Here is a 20,280-nt window from a genome sequence, read left to right on the forward strand (position 1 = left end):
ATTCCAAGTTATTGGGCTTTTAAGTAACTTTACAAATTTAATAACATGTACTATTTTTTGCGATGATACTTCATTGAAATTAAAATGCAAACAAAATAGGAACTCGTAAACCTTGAAGCGCTAAATTTTCCAATGTAACATTGACAAAGTGGGTAGCAGGATGAGTTTTCGGGATGGGAAAGAAAGGGCCTCAATTTGGGGACGATGGAGGAACAATGACATGACAGAGGCAGGGGGCGCGGAGTTAGGCAAGGGAGGAGTGTTGCATACTATACATATAGTACATGGAATGCTAGTTATTATGAAATGACGTTTTAGTATAACATACCAAATTGAAATACTTGCACATCGAAAAATTGCAACATGAACCAAAATCATGAAACATTTAACATAGTAACATAATACATACCCAATAGTAATATTCATAAATCAATATTCAAATAGAAATCCAAATCGTCAACAAATAGGATTCATATTAGTTCTATCAAATATTAATTATATCAGAATGATAAAGATTATTACAATGAGTAGCATCATGCATGATATGAATCATGATCAATATCATTTAATGAGTACAAAATCATGTTCAAATTGACAAAATGTAATCATGGGAAGCCTCAAATAATCCCCCAAGACAAAGTCCTCATCATTGGGACTACTAGACTCCTCATGCTCAAGTTTTGTAAAAAGCATAGTTACATCGGCCTGGGGGACTGGGGGACGAGGGGACAAAGGGACCTCAATTTGGCAACAACGGGGGGGGGGGGGGGGTGGGTGGAACGGGGGGTATATAGTATATACTATACATATGCTACTTAAAATTCTAATTATGAAAACATGTATAACAATATAAGACATAAATATGAAGTATAAGTTCATTGAATCTACTATTGTTAGTTTTGTTTAACATTGCATTGAACATTGAACAATGAACTATGAAAGAGATCTAAGTTCCAAGTTCCAACTTCTATCATATTAACTTAAATAATCAAAGATTGAAGATTCAAACTCAAAACTTAAAAGTCATAGATATCTATTATGATATATCATATTATCAATTTAGCAAAAGTATGAGCATCATTATCTCATCAATCATTCAATGGCATCATACACTTAATTACATCAAATAGCAAGAACCATGATATGATCAGAATGTTCAATGTTTCAAACTTTAAATATCCAAGTCTCAATTACAAATTGCAAACTTAAAAAACTATGAAAACTCTTCTTCTTTGTTGCAAAATTTAGGAAACTATGAAATGAATAGAAGTGAGAAAACATAGAGATTTAATGGGATTTCAACCTTTAAATGGGCCCTACATACCCTAGGGTTAGCAAAAAATAAATAAACAATAAAACAAAACCTTTTAATTTTTAATTTTAATTTTTGCATTTTTTTATGTGCCGAAAAGGGGGATGGCCAGCCGTCCCCAACTCAGTTGGGGGACACGTCCCCATCCCCAAATGAGGATGTCCCCCTCCTAACGGCGAGTTGGTGGCACCGCTGGGGATGCGGGAACGCCTTTCCCTTGTCCTAGGTGCATCATTGTCTCGGGTTTGGCAACCAAAAATAGTGGGGGTGCGTGTCCGTGTTACTATGGTAAAAAGATCACCAACCAACCATACATTTGTTTCTACTCAATCTCATCATTGTCAATATGAGATGGATCCTTTGGCTCTTTAGCTCATTGTGCTGCGAGGCTCTCTTTGTACGCGTGTGTCTTGTGATTTACAATATGCAAGAAACTGTGTACAACAACTAGCAGCTCATTGTGCTGCGAGGCTCTCTTTGTACACGTGTGTCTTGTGATTTACAATATGCAAGAAACTGTGTACAACAACTAGCTTCTTAGCTCTCTTGGAGGTAAGCATGTTCCTCTTAATAGAGTGGATGAAGCACCCAAGCACACAAATACCCAAATACCCAATTAAAGGAAAGTTGGTTCCTATTAACAGAGTGGATGAAGCACCCAAGCACAAAAGCACACAAGCTGTGGAGTGACACTTGGGTGGGGGTGGGGGGTACTTGGGTACCCAAGTACTCATCCTAGGGACGTCCCCGTGATAGGTACTCTTGTGTTTTGGATAGCACCCCTAGGTTTAACTAAAGTTTTTCGAAGTAAAAATGCTAAAGATTTTGCAATGTAACTCCAGTTTGTTTGAAAATGCTGAACCTCCATCAAGAATGGTGAGTTTTCATTGTGTCAAGCCCTAGCATCAGGAGTTGACGGAAAATACTGAGCTTTATATTTGTTTCAGGCTTCTCGCCAATCTTTTATTTTTTCATCTTTCCTGCTAGTTTTCTACCCTAAACCAAGTATGTGACTCCTTATTCAATGCCTTTTTTAAATTATTAATGATTGTTTTTGTCAGTTCAGAAGTCGTTTTCTCCTTTTGAGTGGTCACATATGCTAATTTCCTGGTTGTTATTCTATTTTTTCATCTTTAAATTTACGCCAATCTTTTATTTTTTCATCTTTCCTGTCAATTTTCTACCCTAAACCAAGTATGTGACACCTTATTCAATGCCTTTTAAAAAATTTTAATGATTGTTTTTGTCATTTCAGAAGTCACTTTCTCCTTTCGAGTGGTCACATATGCTGATTTCTTGGTTGTTATTCTATTTGTTGGGACATTTTGCCTAAAAATGCGGTTACTTTTTGAGAGTCTAATGGCCATTTTGCAATCTCATAGGATTTTCTTGATTATCTTTGCATTTTTGTATATAATCAATGACATTTTAGTTAAATTCCTCTTTATTTATCAATGTTTAGTATTTTCTTTGATTCTATGTTGCAAAATAATGATACATTATGTGCATGGGCAACATAATAATGAAATAATGAAGAGTCATTTTTCATTGTTGTAGTCACTATATATTAGTACATGCTATGACTATGGTGTTCAAAAAGTGGGCTGTTATAAACATGGTCATAATTAGAAAATTAGGCATACTCTTGCTATGAAAGGTGCAAAGATAAAGATGGATGGTCAAAGCGAGGGATATAAGGAAATGTTGAAGAACAATGAAATATTGAAGACAAAAGTGTGCAGAGCTGAATTAAAGGTTCATGACACTCTTAATAGATGCAAAGGGCATCATTGCCATGACGAAGATGCATATGCAGTTCTAAAGAAATGAAGACAAAGTTCTACAATCTCAAGTTCAAAATTCCAAGCCATTTGTGGGCATGGGTATATAAGGAAAAGATCCTCATTGACCAAAGCTTACGTTCCCAATACATGTCATGCTGTAATTCCTAATGCTTTTTGTGTCACATGTGTTTCGTCCCAAAAATCAAAATTTCCCTAAGTTGTCGATTCGGGTTTGAGGATCGGGTTCGTGGGTTCGGGCTTTTTTTTTCCCATTTGGGTTCGTGGGTTCGAGCATTTTTTTTTCCCATTTGGGTTTGTGGGTGGGTTCATGAGTGTATATATATATATGTAATGTTCCCCATTTGGATGCCTTAGAATAAAAGGAAAACTAACTTGAATTCCTTTTCCCCATTATGATTTTCAATCACAATTTCACCTAAACTTCATGAAATGGAAATACAGGTCCACTGATATATCAATAACCCATATCAAGGCTCCTTATTATCTCAGATTAATTCGATGGAATGTTTTCTTAAAGGGAGTTGATTCTCGAGGATAAATTTTAACTCACTAGTTGTTACAGTCTCCAAAGTATTAGATACAATAGATATAATATGCAATATGATTTCCATTATAGCTATACACTTGCATTGGATGTCACTAAGGAAAGTCTTGGTAATGTCGGCTATCTTTCCTCTTTGATTTTTTGTTCTCTTATGACTATCATGTACACTCTTTGTGGAAAGTAGTGTAACTTTGATTTATATCTCTTTTGCTTGGCCTTTGTTCAATATAGAGAGGTGCTATCATTCGTATCCCTGACAAGCTGAGTTCAGATGTATTTATTGACACTCATCATTGATATGAATTTCAATATTACTTAATAAATGCTGGTGGCCTGGAAAGGATGCACATTCATTTCTGAACAGTATCAATATTTTATTTGTATTAATCTCCTATGAAGCCAACCTAAATTCCCGTGAATCTCCATTCTGTCATTCTTTGTTTGTTGTTGATGACCGATTCATATGGTATTCCTGAGTGTTGGAACTTAAATGTTCTCCTAAACATTGACGATGTATCCTCTTTTCATTTGGATTCCTAGCCTGTCGGTGGCTTCCCACATTCATTCCTCCTCATATCATCTCGTCGTAGATTTCAAATGGCAAGTACCAGTTGTATCACACTACTTCTGTGATGAGTTGTTTGGTCGATGTATTTGGGCAGTCTCCGTTCTCGATGTTCATGTTTTGCCTTCTCTGTGCTATGACGGTGATCTTCCTTCAAACAACATATGGCCCACGCTGGATATCTACTTGTCTCCCTCAATTATGTATTCAGTATAAGCAAAGAATGTTTCTATGTTTTGTCTAGTACTCTTCAATGTTATTCTGTGCCTTTCTTTCCTCCCCATTATTCAGTGCTATGCTTCTTGTCTTATTCGCTGACTTATCTTTCCCTTCAATTACTTAACTCCCTCACAAGTGGTGCTCGTCTTATTTGGCTCTTGACTAGACATTGGTCTTCAACTTGTTTGCTTTTGCGGTTTAAGACATAGATGCCCTCTGTTCCTCCACCTAATGTATGCCCTATTCCTTTCCCCTGTTACTGATTGGGCAGAATGTCTGTGCTTCTGAATGCATTTCTGGATCTATATTTCGCTGACTATCTTATTGGCTTATACTTTTTATGCCTTAAACGTAATGGTTCTTGCTACCATGCTAAGTTAGATATATATCTACTGGAGAATCTCATGCCAACGTAGTATTGTAGTGTTCGTGTTTTGCTTTTCTGATCCCCCCCCCCCCCCCTTGAATGAGTTAAGTTTTCTTCCCTAATATATGTGCTTGGGTGAAGGGTCACAATTATTCATTTAGTTGCTTGTGTAATAAATTTATATTAGGTTTGTTTAATATATCTAATATTAATTGAATAGTTTGACTAATTTAGAATTATATATTTAATTGAAATATATTTTAATTATAACATATAAATATTTATATAATTATATCTAGGATATATTTTGTAGATGTATTCCTAAATATACATATACTTCACTTTATCGTATAATGATAGATCATTATATTATATTGTTTTTTTAATATATATTTCAAATTAATATATGATAAAATACATCATATTTTAAATAATCATAATAATGATCTTACATTAGATGTCTTCATTGACTAATTCCCAATTTACATTTTGGATATATATATTATAAATAGTATATATTATTGATTTTATTATTTATTTACTTATTATTTCATTATTTCAATGTTACATTTTATTTATTTTAGATTTGTCTTTATTATTATTAATTTCATCCCAGAAATGGGACCATTACTATATCTATATCTATATATATATATATATATATATATATAGATAGATAGAGAGAGAGAGAGAGAGAGAGAGAGAGAGAGAGAGAGAGGCATAGTTGCAAAACAAAGTCATTTCACAGTATGAATAATTGTTGCTTGATCATTGATCAATGCCAAATGTCAATGATAAACGTTAAATACTCGCTCATTAATCTATCTTCATGATTGTAAAGAAAATCATACATTGAATTACTAAATTGCAAAGCATAGACTAGTTCATCAAATAATAAAGTTTGAAACATAATGATAGATGACAAGTGTTTAGTAATTACTAATTTATTAATGATCATAGTATCAAATGCCCTTCAAAGGTCAAATGGATTGTCAAAAAATGAGGGATTAATGGCTTCATCCCCGGCTGCATCTGTATCTAGATCCTCATCATTGGAACCCAAATTGGTTTCGCTAGTCCCAGATGCTACTATATCATCATCCTCAACATGAGAGATTAGATGAGTGAAATGTTTTTTATTAGGTTCCTTTTAGAGTTACATAATTTTAAAAAACAAACTCTTTAAAGTTGTTTTATTTCACATTTTGGAGCCTATTGCCCCTGGTCCTCCTAGGTTTGCTCCAACAAGGACTTGGGCAAACCCGCAGCGAACTTGAGTGTGAATCCGGACTCGTGCGAACCTCGACTCGAATCTAGGCAGCAGGGGACATATCCAACTTAGGAATTTCCCATGCCTTTTGCATGTTGTGTCAAAATTACATGTCCATACAGTATGAAAATTGGGGATTCCATATTCATTAAATATTGTTTTATGTACAACGTAATATGCATTTACCCCAAAAATCCCTAACTCAAGTTTCTTTTATGTCTACCATCTTGCCAAAATTAGGATTTTAAAATCCATTTCATGTATTGCTACGTGTAATCAAAAGTGTAACTACCCCAAAAGTCTCCATGCCTATGTCATGCCCAAATGGGGTTTCTAATAACACATTGTAAGTTGTGTTATGAGTTGTGATTACAAGTGCAAGTTCTTCCCCTCCATATGTAAAGTATAAAAAGATCTTCCCATTTGTGAAGGAAGTTCTCATGTTCTTCCTTACCTGTAATTGAGATTCTAAGTCTCAATTACAAGTTCATCTCTCAAGCACAATTGAAGTTTTCCCATACTTGCACTCGAGATTTTAAACCCAAATGCCAATGAAAGAACTTCCACTCGGTATGTATATGTAATTGGGTTTCTAAATCTTGATATGGAATTCCAAGATTGTAGAAGAATGACATGAAGGAAGAACGACAACATGATAGAGTGAACAAATAGAAGGATAAGTGATGGAATGATTGAGAACATAGAATGCTTTCAAGACTGAAATAGTCATGAAAAGATATTTTCTCAATAACGGCCATTATGATACAAAACAATCAAGGATGCAGATTCCTACTCTAGTTCATGATGCGTCCACCAAATTTGAGTACTTCAATCATAAAGCATCCTATGGCAACATAAGGAATGTGACAAAGGATGATCTAATAAGAGTTTTCTCTTGTCAAGCACAATTTATTTTTCATCATGCATTTTGTGATTTTGTTGTTGACAAATTACATGTGATTGAAAAATAAATTGTAGTTGAAAGTGACCTCATCACCAATAAAGCTATTTACATGTAATCAAATTATAGTTTAAGTACATTAGGGCTTGCAATTCGAATAAGTCGAAGTTAGTTATAGAATAGTTCAACATTTGTTGGGTTTCTCCCACCTTTTTCTCTCAGCCTTTCACCTGTCTATAGGAGTGAGCCTCATTGTAGTTTTGATGTTTTGGCAATGCAAGAAAACTCTCCCAGTTTGTATATGCATTCTAAGACTTTGAGCTTAGTTGCCGGATTTGTCCCCTGCTGCCCGGATTCGGGTTCGGGTCCGTACGGGTCCGGATTCGTCCCTGGGTTCGGTTCGGGTCCAGGCAAGGTCCTTAGTTTTGACTGTGGATTCGTCTGGGTCCTTGCTAAAGCGAACCCAGATGAACCCACAACGAACCCAAGGCTAAAACAAAATTAAAGAGTGTATTTTTTTAATTGTTTTTTTATGCAACTCTCAAAAGAACTTAATAAAAAACATTTCACTCATCTAATCCCTTATGTCAAGGAGGAGGACGATGATATAGCAGCATATGGGACTAGTGGAACCAGTTTGGGTTCCAATGATGAAGATCTAGATATAGTTGCAGTTGGGGATGAAGCCATTGATCCCTCATTTTGTGATGATCCATTTGACCCTTGAAGGGCATTTGATACTATGATTATTGATAAACTACTAAAAACTTGTCATCTATCATCATGTTTCAATCTTTATTACTTGATGAACTAGTCTTTCTTTTGCAATTTAGTAACTCAATGTATTATTTGATGAACTAGTCTATGTTTTGCAATTTAGTAATTCAATGTATAATTTTCTTTACAATCATGAAGATAGCTTAATGAGCGAGTATTTAATGCTTTTAGATTCAGGTAAAAACAGGTTTTGAAGGGACCCGAAACCCTAAAGCATTTGGCATTGATCAATGATCAAGCAACAATTGTTCATATTGTGAAATGACTTTGTTTTGCAACTATGCATGTTTCTCTTGTGTGAATGTGTTTATATATATATATACACTCACGAACCCACCCACGAACCCAAATGGGGAAATAAAAAATTGCCCGAATCCAAGAACCGAACCCCGAACACGAACCTGTCCCCGAACCCGAATCGGCAACTTAGACTTTGAGCTTAAATGTAAATTAGATTGTTTCCAATATAAGGTGCAGGTTGTTTTGAGACTTTGTGCCAATCCAACTTCTTATCTGATGACATTTTCTTAGGTTGATTGTGAGCTTTGTGCTTTTGTTCAAGGGGGATTTGAACTCAATCCCTTAAACTTTGAGCTGCACATTGCGTTCAAAGTTATAATTTGGTTTTATAATGAGTCCTGCAGACTTCAAGTTGCTTATCAAGTCCGAGATTAACATAGAATACTCAAGCAAGGAAACAACTAGCAGACTTGTGTTGCTTTGTCTTTTTAGTTTGTGCTTGCAAGATGGATTATGTGTTGGAGATATTGAGCTGCACATGTGTTCCATTCTTGTTCTCATAATCTCATAAGGGGTGATGAAAAGACTTTGAGCTTTTTGTGAACTCTCAATTCACTGAAAGTTGCTGGTATGCCAAAGGTTATTCCTACATCTAATCTTCTGTTTATCGAGATTATTGCTCAAAGTTTTAACTAATAGTTTGTAAGTGAAAGACACCATTGATTAAAGATTGTACTGTAATTGTAATGTCTATTTTGGAATCAGAGAGTAGGATGAATGTCCCGCCCTGATTTAGCTTAGTGTAAATAATTGTAAGTGTTTTATTTATTCCAGTAGCAATAAGAAGGAGGAGCCTTCCCTTATAATTAGGAGAGATCGTGTCTTGCACACGGTGACTGGATCCAGTATTTTGCAATTGATCCTTCGAACCGTCAGTTGCAAAATATCCAACGAACAAAACTATATTGGCATGGAATAATAATACCAGTTATTTTCTACAAACGATATGGTATTAATTTATTGAATTTTTCTTGTTATAAGCCCAATTAATTAAATGTCATTTAAAATTTCAGTTTTCGTCTCAGTGCCATGTAAATGGAATTCTACTATGATATGTTTGGGTTCAATGTGGTATGGAAATGATGTGGAAGTAAGCATTTAGCTTAATAACCACCATTGATATTCAACTTTCAGAGAAAACTTATGTTCACCCAGAATTGATTTGCACTTGAACTCCCATGTTTCCATGCATTATGGAGTCTAAACTCCTGCATACAGTGTTGATATTGTATCTAGATTCACGTCTAAATATGGGTGTACATTTGGCTGTATCTGATCCATTTGGATAGTGTACCACATTGCCTAGAGCCATATCCAGTTTAGGGTTTATCAAAGAGCATTAAAAAATGCAAAACATAAAAATTGTTTGCACATTCACGTGCATTTAAATGTCATTAAAGAGAAATATAATAAAATAAATGTTATTAATTAAATTACTAAAACCAAATATAGATAAATATATTTTTTAAGTTGTGCTTGTAATCCTTAGATGTAAAAATAATTGAATACATACATTTTTATTATTGCTTTGTCTAGTTGCATGTGTATCATGGAATCTTGGAAAATTTTCTCTGTCCATATCTGATGGAGTAACTGTCTCTATCCACTTCTGTTCTAGTCATTCAAAATGTTTTTTCATCAATGTGCTAACATGTGTCTGTTACAAGTGTAAGGATTTTTTAGTAGAGATATGATAATTATATTTCTTCTCTTTGTTCATTTCAAATTTCATATTATTTTGTTTGTATGTACAATATGTACTTAAGTGCCTTTCAATTGAAATTAATTTTTAATGTAAGGAGAGGCAGTATACTTAAAGTTGTGTATGCACTTGTTCATAACAGAAATCAAGTCTTATTTTAAACTTCCGATCAGTGGGTATCTGTCTCTGATAATGCCTGTAATAGGGAGTTGTAATAGTCTATTAAACTACATTATTGAGGGCTCTTTTTTTTATATTAAGTTTGTAATGATGGTTGATGTCACAGGGGTGGACTTATGGTCTTGATGGAGCTCTTCAGAAAGCAACGAGATTAGGGGGGATTCAGAATTTCAACGTACATGTGTGTCTGAAACATTGTTATCCTCACAAGTGAATGCATGCATATAATGAATTAGTCACTATTACCATTTTGTTTGAATGATGACCTGTTAATTCTGTCAAAATAGGATTTTGGATTATTGCCAATAAATCTAGCTATATGGGGACCATTTGTGTTAATCAACTTGGATAACAAGGATACAGCTTCAGAGATGGAAAATAGCATGGTGGTTGAAAATGAATGGCTTGGAAGCTCATCAGAGATACTGGCAAGTGCTTGTATCAATCAGAACTTGCAACATATCGCTCGGCGAGAATATACAATCAACTGCAACTGGAAGGTTTGACTATTCATAACACAGCACCATAAGTGTAAGAAAGGTGTACGTTTTACCAGATATGCCTTTATAGGTTTTTCTGTGTTTCATTTAGGGTTCGAGCTGTGTGACCCATAATAATGACACGAAAGGATGCATTATATATAAATATACTAAAATCTAGATAAATAAAACTTGTCATATTATTTCTGTTCTTGATAGATAACTTTATTCTTTATATCCTCAATATCTCTTACTTCCATACCTTTTGCCTTTCCAGGTTTTCTGTGACAATTATTTAGATGGGGGCTATCATGTTCCATATGCACATGGAGGGCTTGCAGCTGGTCTTAACCTTACCTCTTACTCTACAACAGTATGTTTGAGGGGTCTTTCTCCTTACGCAAATGCATTATTCTCCCTTACAAGTTGTTAGCATTTGTCTTGAAATTATGATATTTTTATGAGTTCTAGAGTTTGTAGGGTTTCTGTAATTACAGATTGGGGTTCAGAATCATAAATTTCTGAAGATTCCATTAACTATCCATTTTTTTCCTATTAAAAATCATGCTTGCATTGATACTAAAGTTAATTTACAGATCATAAGTAATAAGAAAGCTGAACATTTTGTAAACATCAATACAACAAGCATTAGAACTTTAATGTAATGTGATACACTAAAATTTTCTATATGCCACACCCTGGAAAGAAAAGAAATTGAAACACTTCTTATAATCATAGCCATTACATTGAGAAACTTATAAATAATAGTACTAAAGACAAATAAACTTTCTTATTGCCATATTGACCCTGAAGCTGTGTTTGAACTGATTATGTATCTTGTGTCCCTTTTTCTACATATCCTGAACCAGTTGATTGTAGAATTGTGTACTTCATTTTTGTATGAAATTGCAGTTCACAACCTAGTTTTCCAGTCGTGTAGATTTGGTGGCTGACAAATGCTCCAAATCTATCAGCTTGCCAGCCATGAGAATGCATGGTCAAGAAATTATGGACCCTAAATAAGATGTATTCTAAGTTCAGTTCTGGTTTGTTAAAAACCCTTAAAACAGAGAAATTCATGTGTGGATTTGAACTTGAAGTATGAAAACATTGGTGCAAGTCTTTGCAGAAGACAGTTAAAAATTCATGTAGGCAGGATTGGGACTCTTGGGGGAAGTTTCATTAATTCCTTAATGTAGTTATATGGTTGACGATAATTGTATTAATTTTAAAGTCAATTATTTATTGGAGACTATCTTTTCCATCTACTTCATTATACAATCTTCAATGTCCAAATGACTGCATATCAACAACATTGATTATTTGAAAAATCTCACAATGATTCTCACCATGATTTTGCACTTGTTTCAGGAACATTTTGTCAAAAAGGTTACATATGTATGGTTTGTTCACAGAGTTCTATTTCAAATTGCAAATTAGTTTTTGTAATGATCCGCATGCATAGGAGAGGGAAGGAAACACACAGGATTGACTTGGAGTTGTATAGTGACCAAACAATGGAAGTTGTCTGTCATACAGTGATGACCAAGAGGCTGTACGGTGATAACAAGCAGGCCGTACAGTAAGATCAAATAGGTTGTACAGTGAGAGAGAAGGAAGTAGTACGGAGTTGCTAGCCATTTGTACAGTTACAATGTGGATAATCTGTCGTACGAGGTGAGGAAAGGTGACCGTACAGATTATTGGCCGTATGGGATGGAGGGACCGATGGCGTATGGGAGTGCAGGACCATATGAAAAGATGAGTGTCAGTTGTGGAGGAGTGAATGAAAGTTGGCCGGAGGGATTATGCAAGGGTTGTCCAATCACCAAGATATCAATGCAAACTCATAACAAACATGATATATCAGAATCAATATATATTCCAAACAACAATGATATTTGCAATAGAAATAATGCTCTAACTTGCCAAATCCGAGCCAAGAATACAGAATGGAATAGGGTGAGGGTTGAATCCCATCGAAAGAGGAAAGCCAAGTAGGGAAGATCTTTTACTTTCGAAATGGCAAACAATATTGAACTCCAACAAGAATTCATAGTACAAAGAAATAATCCAAAATTGCATGACAACTACTACCTACATGTCATGCGTAAATACCCTTCGAAGGAACTCTTGAGGGTCTACAACAATAGCCAACGACAACATCTATGAAAACAATAAAAAATAAAATGGGTCCGAGATATACTAAAGCAATTGGCCCATAAACAATGCTTTGATTATTTATTTATTTAATGACAAGAACATTACAGTTCTCTCGTCCCAAAATTCGCTTGTCCTCAAGAAAATGCAATGCCGGACGCTGAAGAATGTGTTCACCTTCCCAAGTCACATCGTCTAGCGGCGAGTGTTACCAATGTACTAAGTATTCCTTCAGGTTACGATTCCATAGAGTCTTCTCTTGTACACTGATGATTTGGGTCGATTCCAACACAAGCTTCCCTTCTTCATTGAGTGGTAGAAGATTTGTGGTTATTGCGATGCTCTGTCTCACGGCTTTCTTTAGGCAAGAGACATGAAAGACGTTATGGATGCAATTCCCTTCTGGAAGTTCCAATTCATAGGCAACTTCACCAATGTGGCGAGTTACATGATAGGGACCATAAAAATGTGGCTTTAATTTTTCTTTCCCTTTTGCCTTCAATGAGGATTGCCTGTACGACTGGAGCCTGAGATAGACCAAGTCTCCCACTTTGAAACTTCTCTTGATTTGGTGTCTGTTGGCATAGATCTTTTGTTGATTGTGTGCCCTCTGTAAGTTTTCCTTCAAGAATCTTAGGATGTCTTGCCCTTCCCGAAGCCAGTCACTTGTCCTAGGTGTGCAACTGTCACCCTGGACCCTGTCGATAAATGAAAGGGGTTCATACCTGTACAGTTCTCTGAAGCTCAATAGACATGTGATAAGTTGTATTGTAACAATATTCCCCCAGATGCATCCATTTGACTCATGCCCGTTGTTGTGCTGAAACATAGTTTGAGAGGTAGCCTTATAGCCACTTCTTCACAATCTCCATTTGTCCATCTATCTGAAGGTGGTAGCTAGTACTTGGCGACAATTCTGTTCCTACCAACCAAAACAATTTTGTCCATAAAATACTAAGAAACCGACCATCCCTGTCACTAACAATGTTTTGGGGTAACCTGTGCAAACGAAAAACTTCTTTGAAAAATAAGTCAGCTACCTATGTGGCCTGGAAATTTGAGGAGATGGCAAAGAAGTGTGCATACTTCATCAATCTGCCAACCACCACAAAGACACAATCCTTTCCATTTACCTTAGGAAGTGCATTGAGATACTTTCCCAATTATGTTTTGGTATCAACAAGGTTTGCAATAGCCCGACAAGTAAAGTGTGTTCAGATTTGTTTTACTGGCAGACTACACATTTCTGCATGTACTACAAAACATCATCTTTAAGTGCCTTCCACAAGAACCTCTCCTTGAGCTATTTATAGGTTTTGAGAAACCTCGAGTGTCTGGCCAAGGGTAAGGCATGTATCCGTTTGGATTCAGGCACTAAGTATATCTGATCCTTATAGTAAATGATGTCATCCAAAGTGTCAATGTCCATTAGCTTACATGCAAATGTGTTTTTGGAATATTCCACCAATAAGTGTGCTTTCCAGTCAACTAAAATATGAGATAGTAATTAGATGGCAGGTTTTCTTGACAAAGCATCTGCAACCACATTGTTTTAACTTTTTTCCCTTCACATATTCAATGTCAAAACCAAAAGCTTGAATCTTACTTACCCATTTTTGTTGCCTCTTGTTCAGATCTCATTGCTCTAGAAAATATCTCAAACTATTATGATCGATACGGATGACACACTTGGCACCCACTAGATATTTTGGAACTTGGTTAGGACATGCACAATGGCCAATATCTCTTTGTCATAAATGGAATATAGGTGCTCAGCTTGTGTAAACTTTCAACTCTCATAGGATATGGGGTGTCTTTCCTACATCAATACTGTGCCAATGCCCTCTTTGGATGCATTACACTCTAGAATGAATGGTTGACTGAAGTCAGGTAAGGCAACAACCGAGCAAGTGCTCATTGCTTCTTTTAACTTATTAAAAGCGTGTTGTGCCTTTTCATTCCACTAGAAGGAGCCCTTATTAGCTAGATTTATTAACAGTGCACTGAGCTGAGAGAATCCTTTTACAAACCTCTGGTAATGATTGCACAACCCAAAGCATTCTTGCAACTCAAAGAGCAATTTTGGTGGGGGCCAATCAAGGATAGCTTGAATCTTTTCTTGGTGGACTTGTACTCCATATTTATTGACAACATGCCCTAGGTATAACATTTCTATCATTCTGAATTCACACTTGGATTGCTTGGCAAACAAGGACTTAGCCTCCATGATCCCTAGGACTTCATCCAAATGTCTCAGGTGTTCTTTCCAAGTTTTACTGTAAATAAGGATATCATCAAAGAATACCAGCAAGTACTTATGCAATTGTTTGTTGAAGATGCGATTCATGCAAGACTGAAAAGTAGTTGATGCATTTGTTACTCCGAATGACATGACCAAGAACTCATAATGCCTGTAGTGACAACGAAAAGCCATCTTTTCTACATCTTCTTCTCACATACGGATTTGATGGTATCCAAAGTGGAGAGCTATTTTAGAAAAGTAAACACCATGCAACTCATCCAACAATTCATCGATCCTGGGAATAGGATATCTATTTTTTATTGTCTTCTTATCCAACGCATGATAGTCCACACACATGCGCAACATCCCATCCTTTTTCACGAATACCACTGATGATGCAAAAGGGCTAGAGCTGGGACGGATCCATCCCTTCTCGAGCAACTCATGAATCGTCTTCTCAATCTCATCTTTGAATTTTTTTAGATGGCGGTATGACATGGTGATAACTGGTTTGGTGTCAGCTTCCAACTCGATGGTATGCTCAAAACCATGATGGAGAGGTATACCAGGAGGAATGTCTATAAAAACTTTATCATGGGTACTCAAGATAGCCTGTAGATCATCATCTTGGTGGGGTGTCCATTGTTCATTTATTGGTTCTATAGAAATAAAGCAATGTAGAGCCCATGCAATATCATCATGTAGAAAAATGGCCTCCATCCATCGTGCCGAAACCTCCTTCAGTCCCTCATTGACCATCCCACGGAGAACAACCTTCTTCCCATCAACAAAAAAAGTGAAGTCCATTTGCTTGAAACTCTGTGTGTATTCATTTAGTGACTCCTTTAACTGTATGCTCAGAATAACCTTCATATCATCCAGATCTACTATAAAGAAATCCTGCCATTGTGTGATTAGCCATGGTGATACTCAGTCGGGGAACAAGGTGCATGCAGGCTAAGAGTGTTCCTCCTACGACCTTGACCGGGAATCTTGCGAGCGTCTCTGTGGGTAGACTCTTCTTTTCACCAAAGATGAGTTTATGAAGTTTAGAGCAGCTCTGCTATTGAGCATCACAATGACCCTTTATCCTTTAAGGGTTCCCCGTACTTGGAAAACTGTACATATCAAGCTCCTAGCGAGGGCGATGTTTCCTCCATGCTGTACCAATGTGATGATCTTCTCCATACAGTTCAAATGAACCATTTGGAATCTTCCTATGGGTAACCATCCTCTGTGGGTAGATTCTCCTGATTGTCTTCATCTTCAGACATGACCTCGATGCAGTATATCTTTCCTTTTCCAAGGCATTTGTGCCCAAGCTTCCATGGTCCTTACAATTGAAATATAATTTCTTCCTTCAGAGCTCTTGTCTGGTAGCTTCGTCTAACAAAGGCTTCTTCGGTAGAGGTTTGTTATCTATGTCCCCTAGAAATACTGGTAGTTTGGAGTGAGAGTAACCTCGAGAGGATGATGTCAATGATGATGCCATGCTTCATGCCTTTTTAATAGCCTTTGAAAGGGTGGCAGGGTTGAAACCTTTTACCCAACCCCTCAGTGGTTTTGTCAGTCCATCCATGAAGATCACTATTCGTCTCCTTTCAGAAATGTTTGTAATTAAAACAAAGAATTTCTAAAATTCCATGATGTACTAGTCTACCGATCTTGTTTGCCTCAATTGTGCCAACTCTTTTAAATTAGATTCTAGATCTTTACCATCAAACCAATCTATCAATCTTTCAGCGAAGTCTGCATAAGTATTTACTTGGTCACGCCCTAGCATAATGGTGCCATGATGCTACCATTCACACGTTACTCCCTCCAAGTGGACTATTGTAAATTTAATTTCTTCTTCTTCTGGCATTGGATTAAGCTCGAAGTAAGTATTGACCTTCATTACCCATGCTTGGGCAAATATGGATCCAAATCTGTCAAATGGTGATAGATTTACTTTACTCAAGTTTCTTCTAAGATCATTGTTAAAATATCCTCTATTTCCGCCTCCAGAATATCACATTCTCAATTTTGTGTAATCTTTGTAGGATATATCCTCTTCCAAGTTTTCATTCTTCTAGTCTTCTTTCAACTATTCTTGAACTTCCTCAAAGGTTGGTTACCTTTCTCCGTGTGGTACCTCTGTCCATAGAGGGAAAGTTGGCATGGAAAGTCGAGTGCCTTGGATGAGGGCTTGCCTTTCCTGAGACCGAGTTGGTATTGTGACCATCTTGTTCCCCAAATATCTTATTGTCTGCCAGTTTCCAAAGAGTTTCTTCCATAAGTTGTGAGTGTCATTGATCTATGCTTGATTCCTCAAGAGATCCCTTAATAGTGCCATGACTTCAGCAAGAGTGAGTTCTTGATTTGCCATTCTATCAATTGAGTGGGATCTCCTTCTTTTCCAACTATAAACTTTCATTCACTATCCACATGTTGGCACGATCTATGACTCTGATACATTGTAATGTTTCATACACATAGGAGAGGGAAGGAAACATGTAGGATTGACTTGGAGTTTTCGCATAGTGACCAAACGATGGAAGTTGTTTGTTGTACAGTGATGACAAAGAGGCCATACGGTGATAACAAGCAGGCAATATGTTAAGATCAACTAGGCCGTACGGCGAGAGATAGGGAAGCTGTACAGAGTTGCTAGCTGTTCGTACTGTTATAGTGTGGATAGTCTATTGTACGGGTGAGGGAAGGTGACCGTACAGATTATTGGTTGTACGGGATGGAGGGGCTGATGGTGTACGGGAGTGCAGGACCGTACAAAAAGATGAGTGTTAGGAGTGGAGGAGTGAATGAAGGTTGATTGGAGGGTTATACAGGGGTTGTCCAATCACCAAGATATCAATGCAAACATAGAACAAACACAATATATCGAAATCAATATATATTCTAGACAACAATGATATTTGCAACAAAAATAATGCTCTGACTTGCCAAATCCGAGCCAAGAATACAAAATAGAATAGGGTGAGGGTTGAATCCCATTGAAATAGGAAAGTCAAGTAGAGAAGATCTTTCAGTTCCAAAACAGCAAACAATACTGAAGTCCAACAGGAATTCACAATACAAAAAAAAATTCCAAAATCACATGACAACTACTACCTACATGTCGTGCTTAAATACCCTTTGAAGGAACTCCCGAGGGTTTACAACGATAGTTGACAGCAACACCTACGGAAACAATTAAAATAAAAATGGGTTTGAGATAAACTAAATCAATCAGCCCATAAATAATGCTTTGATTATTCATTTATTTTATGATGGGAACATTACAATTTTCATTGAACAATCACAGTGCTTGATATTTGAACAAATATCATAATGCAACATCGATGATTCAACAACAGAGATCTATATCCAAACACTTGGCATTTGATGCATTGATTTGGTATTAAAGATAAATTACAATATTCAATGTTTTGAACTTTGTCACAGGAGAGGTAAATGGTACCAACACTTTATGTTCACAGGAATTAACCCGGCTTGAATGTTTCTTCTGTGACTTCTTTCTAATACTTTAACCTACATACACAGGTCTGTGATAGAATCTCCTCTTAAACAATTAAATATCAACCCTACTAGAATAGATATCAATGCCATAAAAGTTATCAGCCATAAAAGAATGTACAAAAGATGACTTAAGGCCTACCTATATCTTCTACCGATTCTAGGTGCTTTGAAGATTATCATTTAGAGTCTTAAGGATGTTTTGGCTCTCCTAAACCCAATCCTTAGCCTTAAGACCTCTGTTGTCACAAAAAACCAAATATATGAAAGATGTAACATCATCCATACCATAGTTATAGGACTCTATGAGTCTAGGGTCAAGTCTAGAAAAATAGGTTTTTTGGCCTTCGGAGTAGAACTTGGCCAAGTCAGGCCAGAGTCAATTAGGCTCGATTGACTTGCCAAGTTCCAAGCCTAGGGCTTGGCCGTAGTAGGCATGTGTAATAAAGTGAAAAAGAACATGTTTAACTATTTTGCTTTGACTTTTTACATTGTTAGGTTCTCAACAAACACAAAAAGCAACATTTTTTCACTTCCAAACACGACAAAGAGAGGAAATAAGGGATCAGGCTACTCTGAGCCTTAGTCTTTTAGGCTACTGTAGGCGGGGTCAATTGGTCACTGATATAGGCTATTATGAGCCTTAGTCTTCTAGGCTCTAGGTTTAATTTAGATGTATGGTTTGAACTTTTAATTCCATGGATCTCATATTCCATGAATATTGTAGACATTTGACAATGACACTATTGATATTTCTAATGCGTTATTTAGTTTAGCTTATATCGTTAAGAAATTCACATGTATGTGATCAATGTAAACTTGTGTGTATGTGTAAAGTAGATTCTATTTATCTCAATTATTGTTTCTTTGATGTTAATTTATTAAATGATGAATGAAAAAAGTTTTAAATTCTTGAAAATCTTTGAATTTCTTGGGTTTTTCAATTTGCCAAACTTTTGCCAAGTGTAGATGCCAGTCTTAGTCCGAGTCAAAAATCAACTTTTTGAGGTCAAGTCCGAGGCAGGAATCTTGTAACTACAATTTCTCTAAAAGAAGTCTTTGTAATTGACATGTGCTAAGTGGTATTGCAGCAATGCTCACCCAAGTGTAACCATTTAATCAATGCCTTCTGCTACCCTACAACATAATTATGCAATTAGTGTTCTGCTCATTGGATCACTAACAATAGTTTTTGCCAAACCATGGAATCTGAACACCTCCCAAACAAACTAATCTGCAACTTGGAGGGTGCCTTATATTGAGAAGAAATGCAGTGTAACTTGGGTGTGGGCATCCGGGTCAATAACCCAGTGCATACATCCCCGGTGTGGGTACCCAAGTACCCCCACCATGCAAAAAGTACAGCCGCATTGGTCAGAGCACCTCGGTGGGATGCGGGGATGTAGGTGCATCTGGGGTGTGGGGGTGCAGGGGTGCACGCGGGGTGCAGTCGACATGTTGGCTAAAAAGTAAAAAAATAAAAAAATTCCAATTGCTTTTTATTGTTTCTTTTAGCAAGGGAACCTTATTGGTGTGGGTCCCATGAGGTCTATTTCAAGGTTTAATAAGGCCCATACACCTCATTTTTATTTTACATTTCCATTTCATTGTTTTGTAGCAGCAAGGAGCAAAGTGAGCAAAAGAGTTTGGAGGTGTTTGTGAGAGCTTAATGAGTGATTTTGCAAGAGATTGCAAGATCAAGAGGAGCAAGTAGATTTGGTTTGGCAAGTGTCTCATCAAGTTTAAGGTAGGTTTTTTTTATTTTACAATTTTTTTTTTGTTTTAGAAATCAATTTATATTTAGTAACTAGTATTTACTTTCAGCTTTGCATTTTAAAATTAGTTTTCAAATGTTTCATTCTTGATTCTTGTTGATAGTAGATAGTTCTATGATTTTTACATTAATTTTTTGTTATTAAAATAGGCTGAAATGTATTTAGC

At 36.3% G+C, this 20,280-nt stretch overlaps 1 protein-coding gene across 3 annotated transcripts in view; it reads left to right on the plus strand.

Annotated features, from left to right (window-relative positions):
* The window catches only part of LOC149557441 (choline monooxygenase, putative (CMO-like)), a 168,659-nt gene that overhangs the window by 141,032 nt on the left and 7,347 nt on the right, over positions 1-20,280 (plus strand). For all 3 annotated transcript variants that reach the window (XM_089832089.1, XM_089832087.1, XM_089832088.1), the window contains exons 4-6: positions 10,049-10,123; positions 10,230-10,442; positions 10,699-10,794. In XM_089832089.1, the coding sequence (XP_089688215.1) occupies positions 10,049-10,123; positions 10,230-10,442; positions 10,699-10,794 (384 nt within the window). The remainder of the gene's footprint in view (positions 1-10,048; positions 10,124-10,229; positions 10,443-10,698; positions 10,795-20,280) is intronic.

The sequence above is a fragment of the Cupressus sempervirens genome, chromosome 5, assembly GCF_028749045.1.
Source record: "Cupressus sempervirens isolate cs-2001-9-10 chromosome 5, ASM2874904v1, whole genome shotgun sequence".
In the NCBI taxonomy this organism is placed as follows: Eukaryota; Viridiplantae; Streptophyta; class Pinopsida; order Cupressales; family Cupressaceae; genus Cupressus; species Cupressus sempervirens.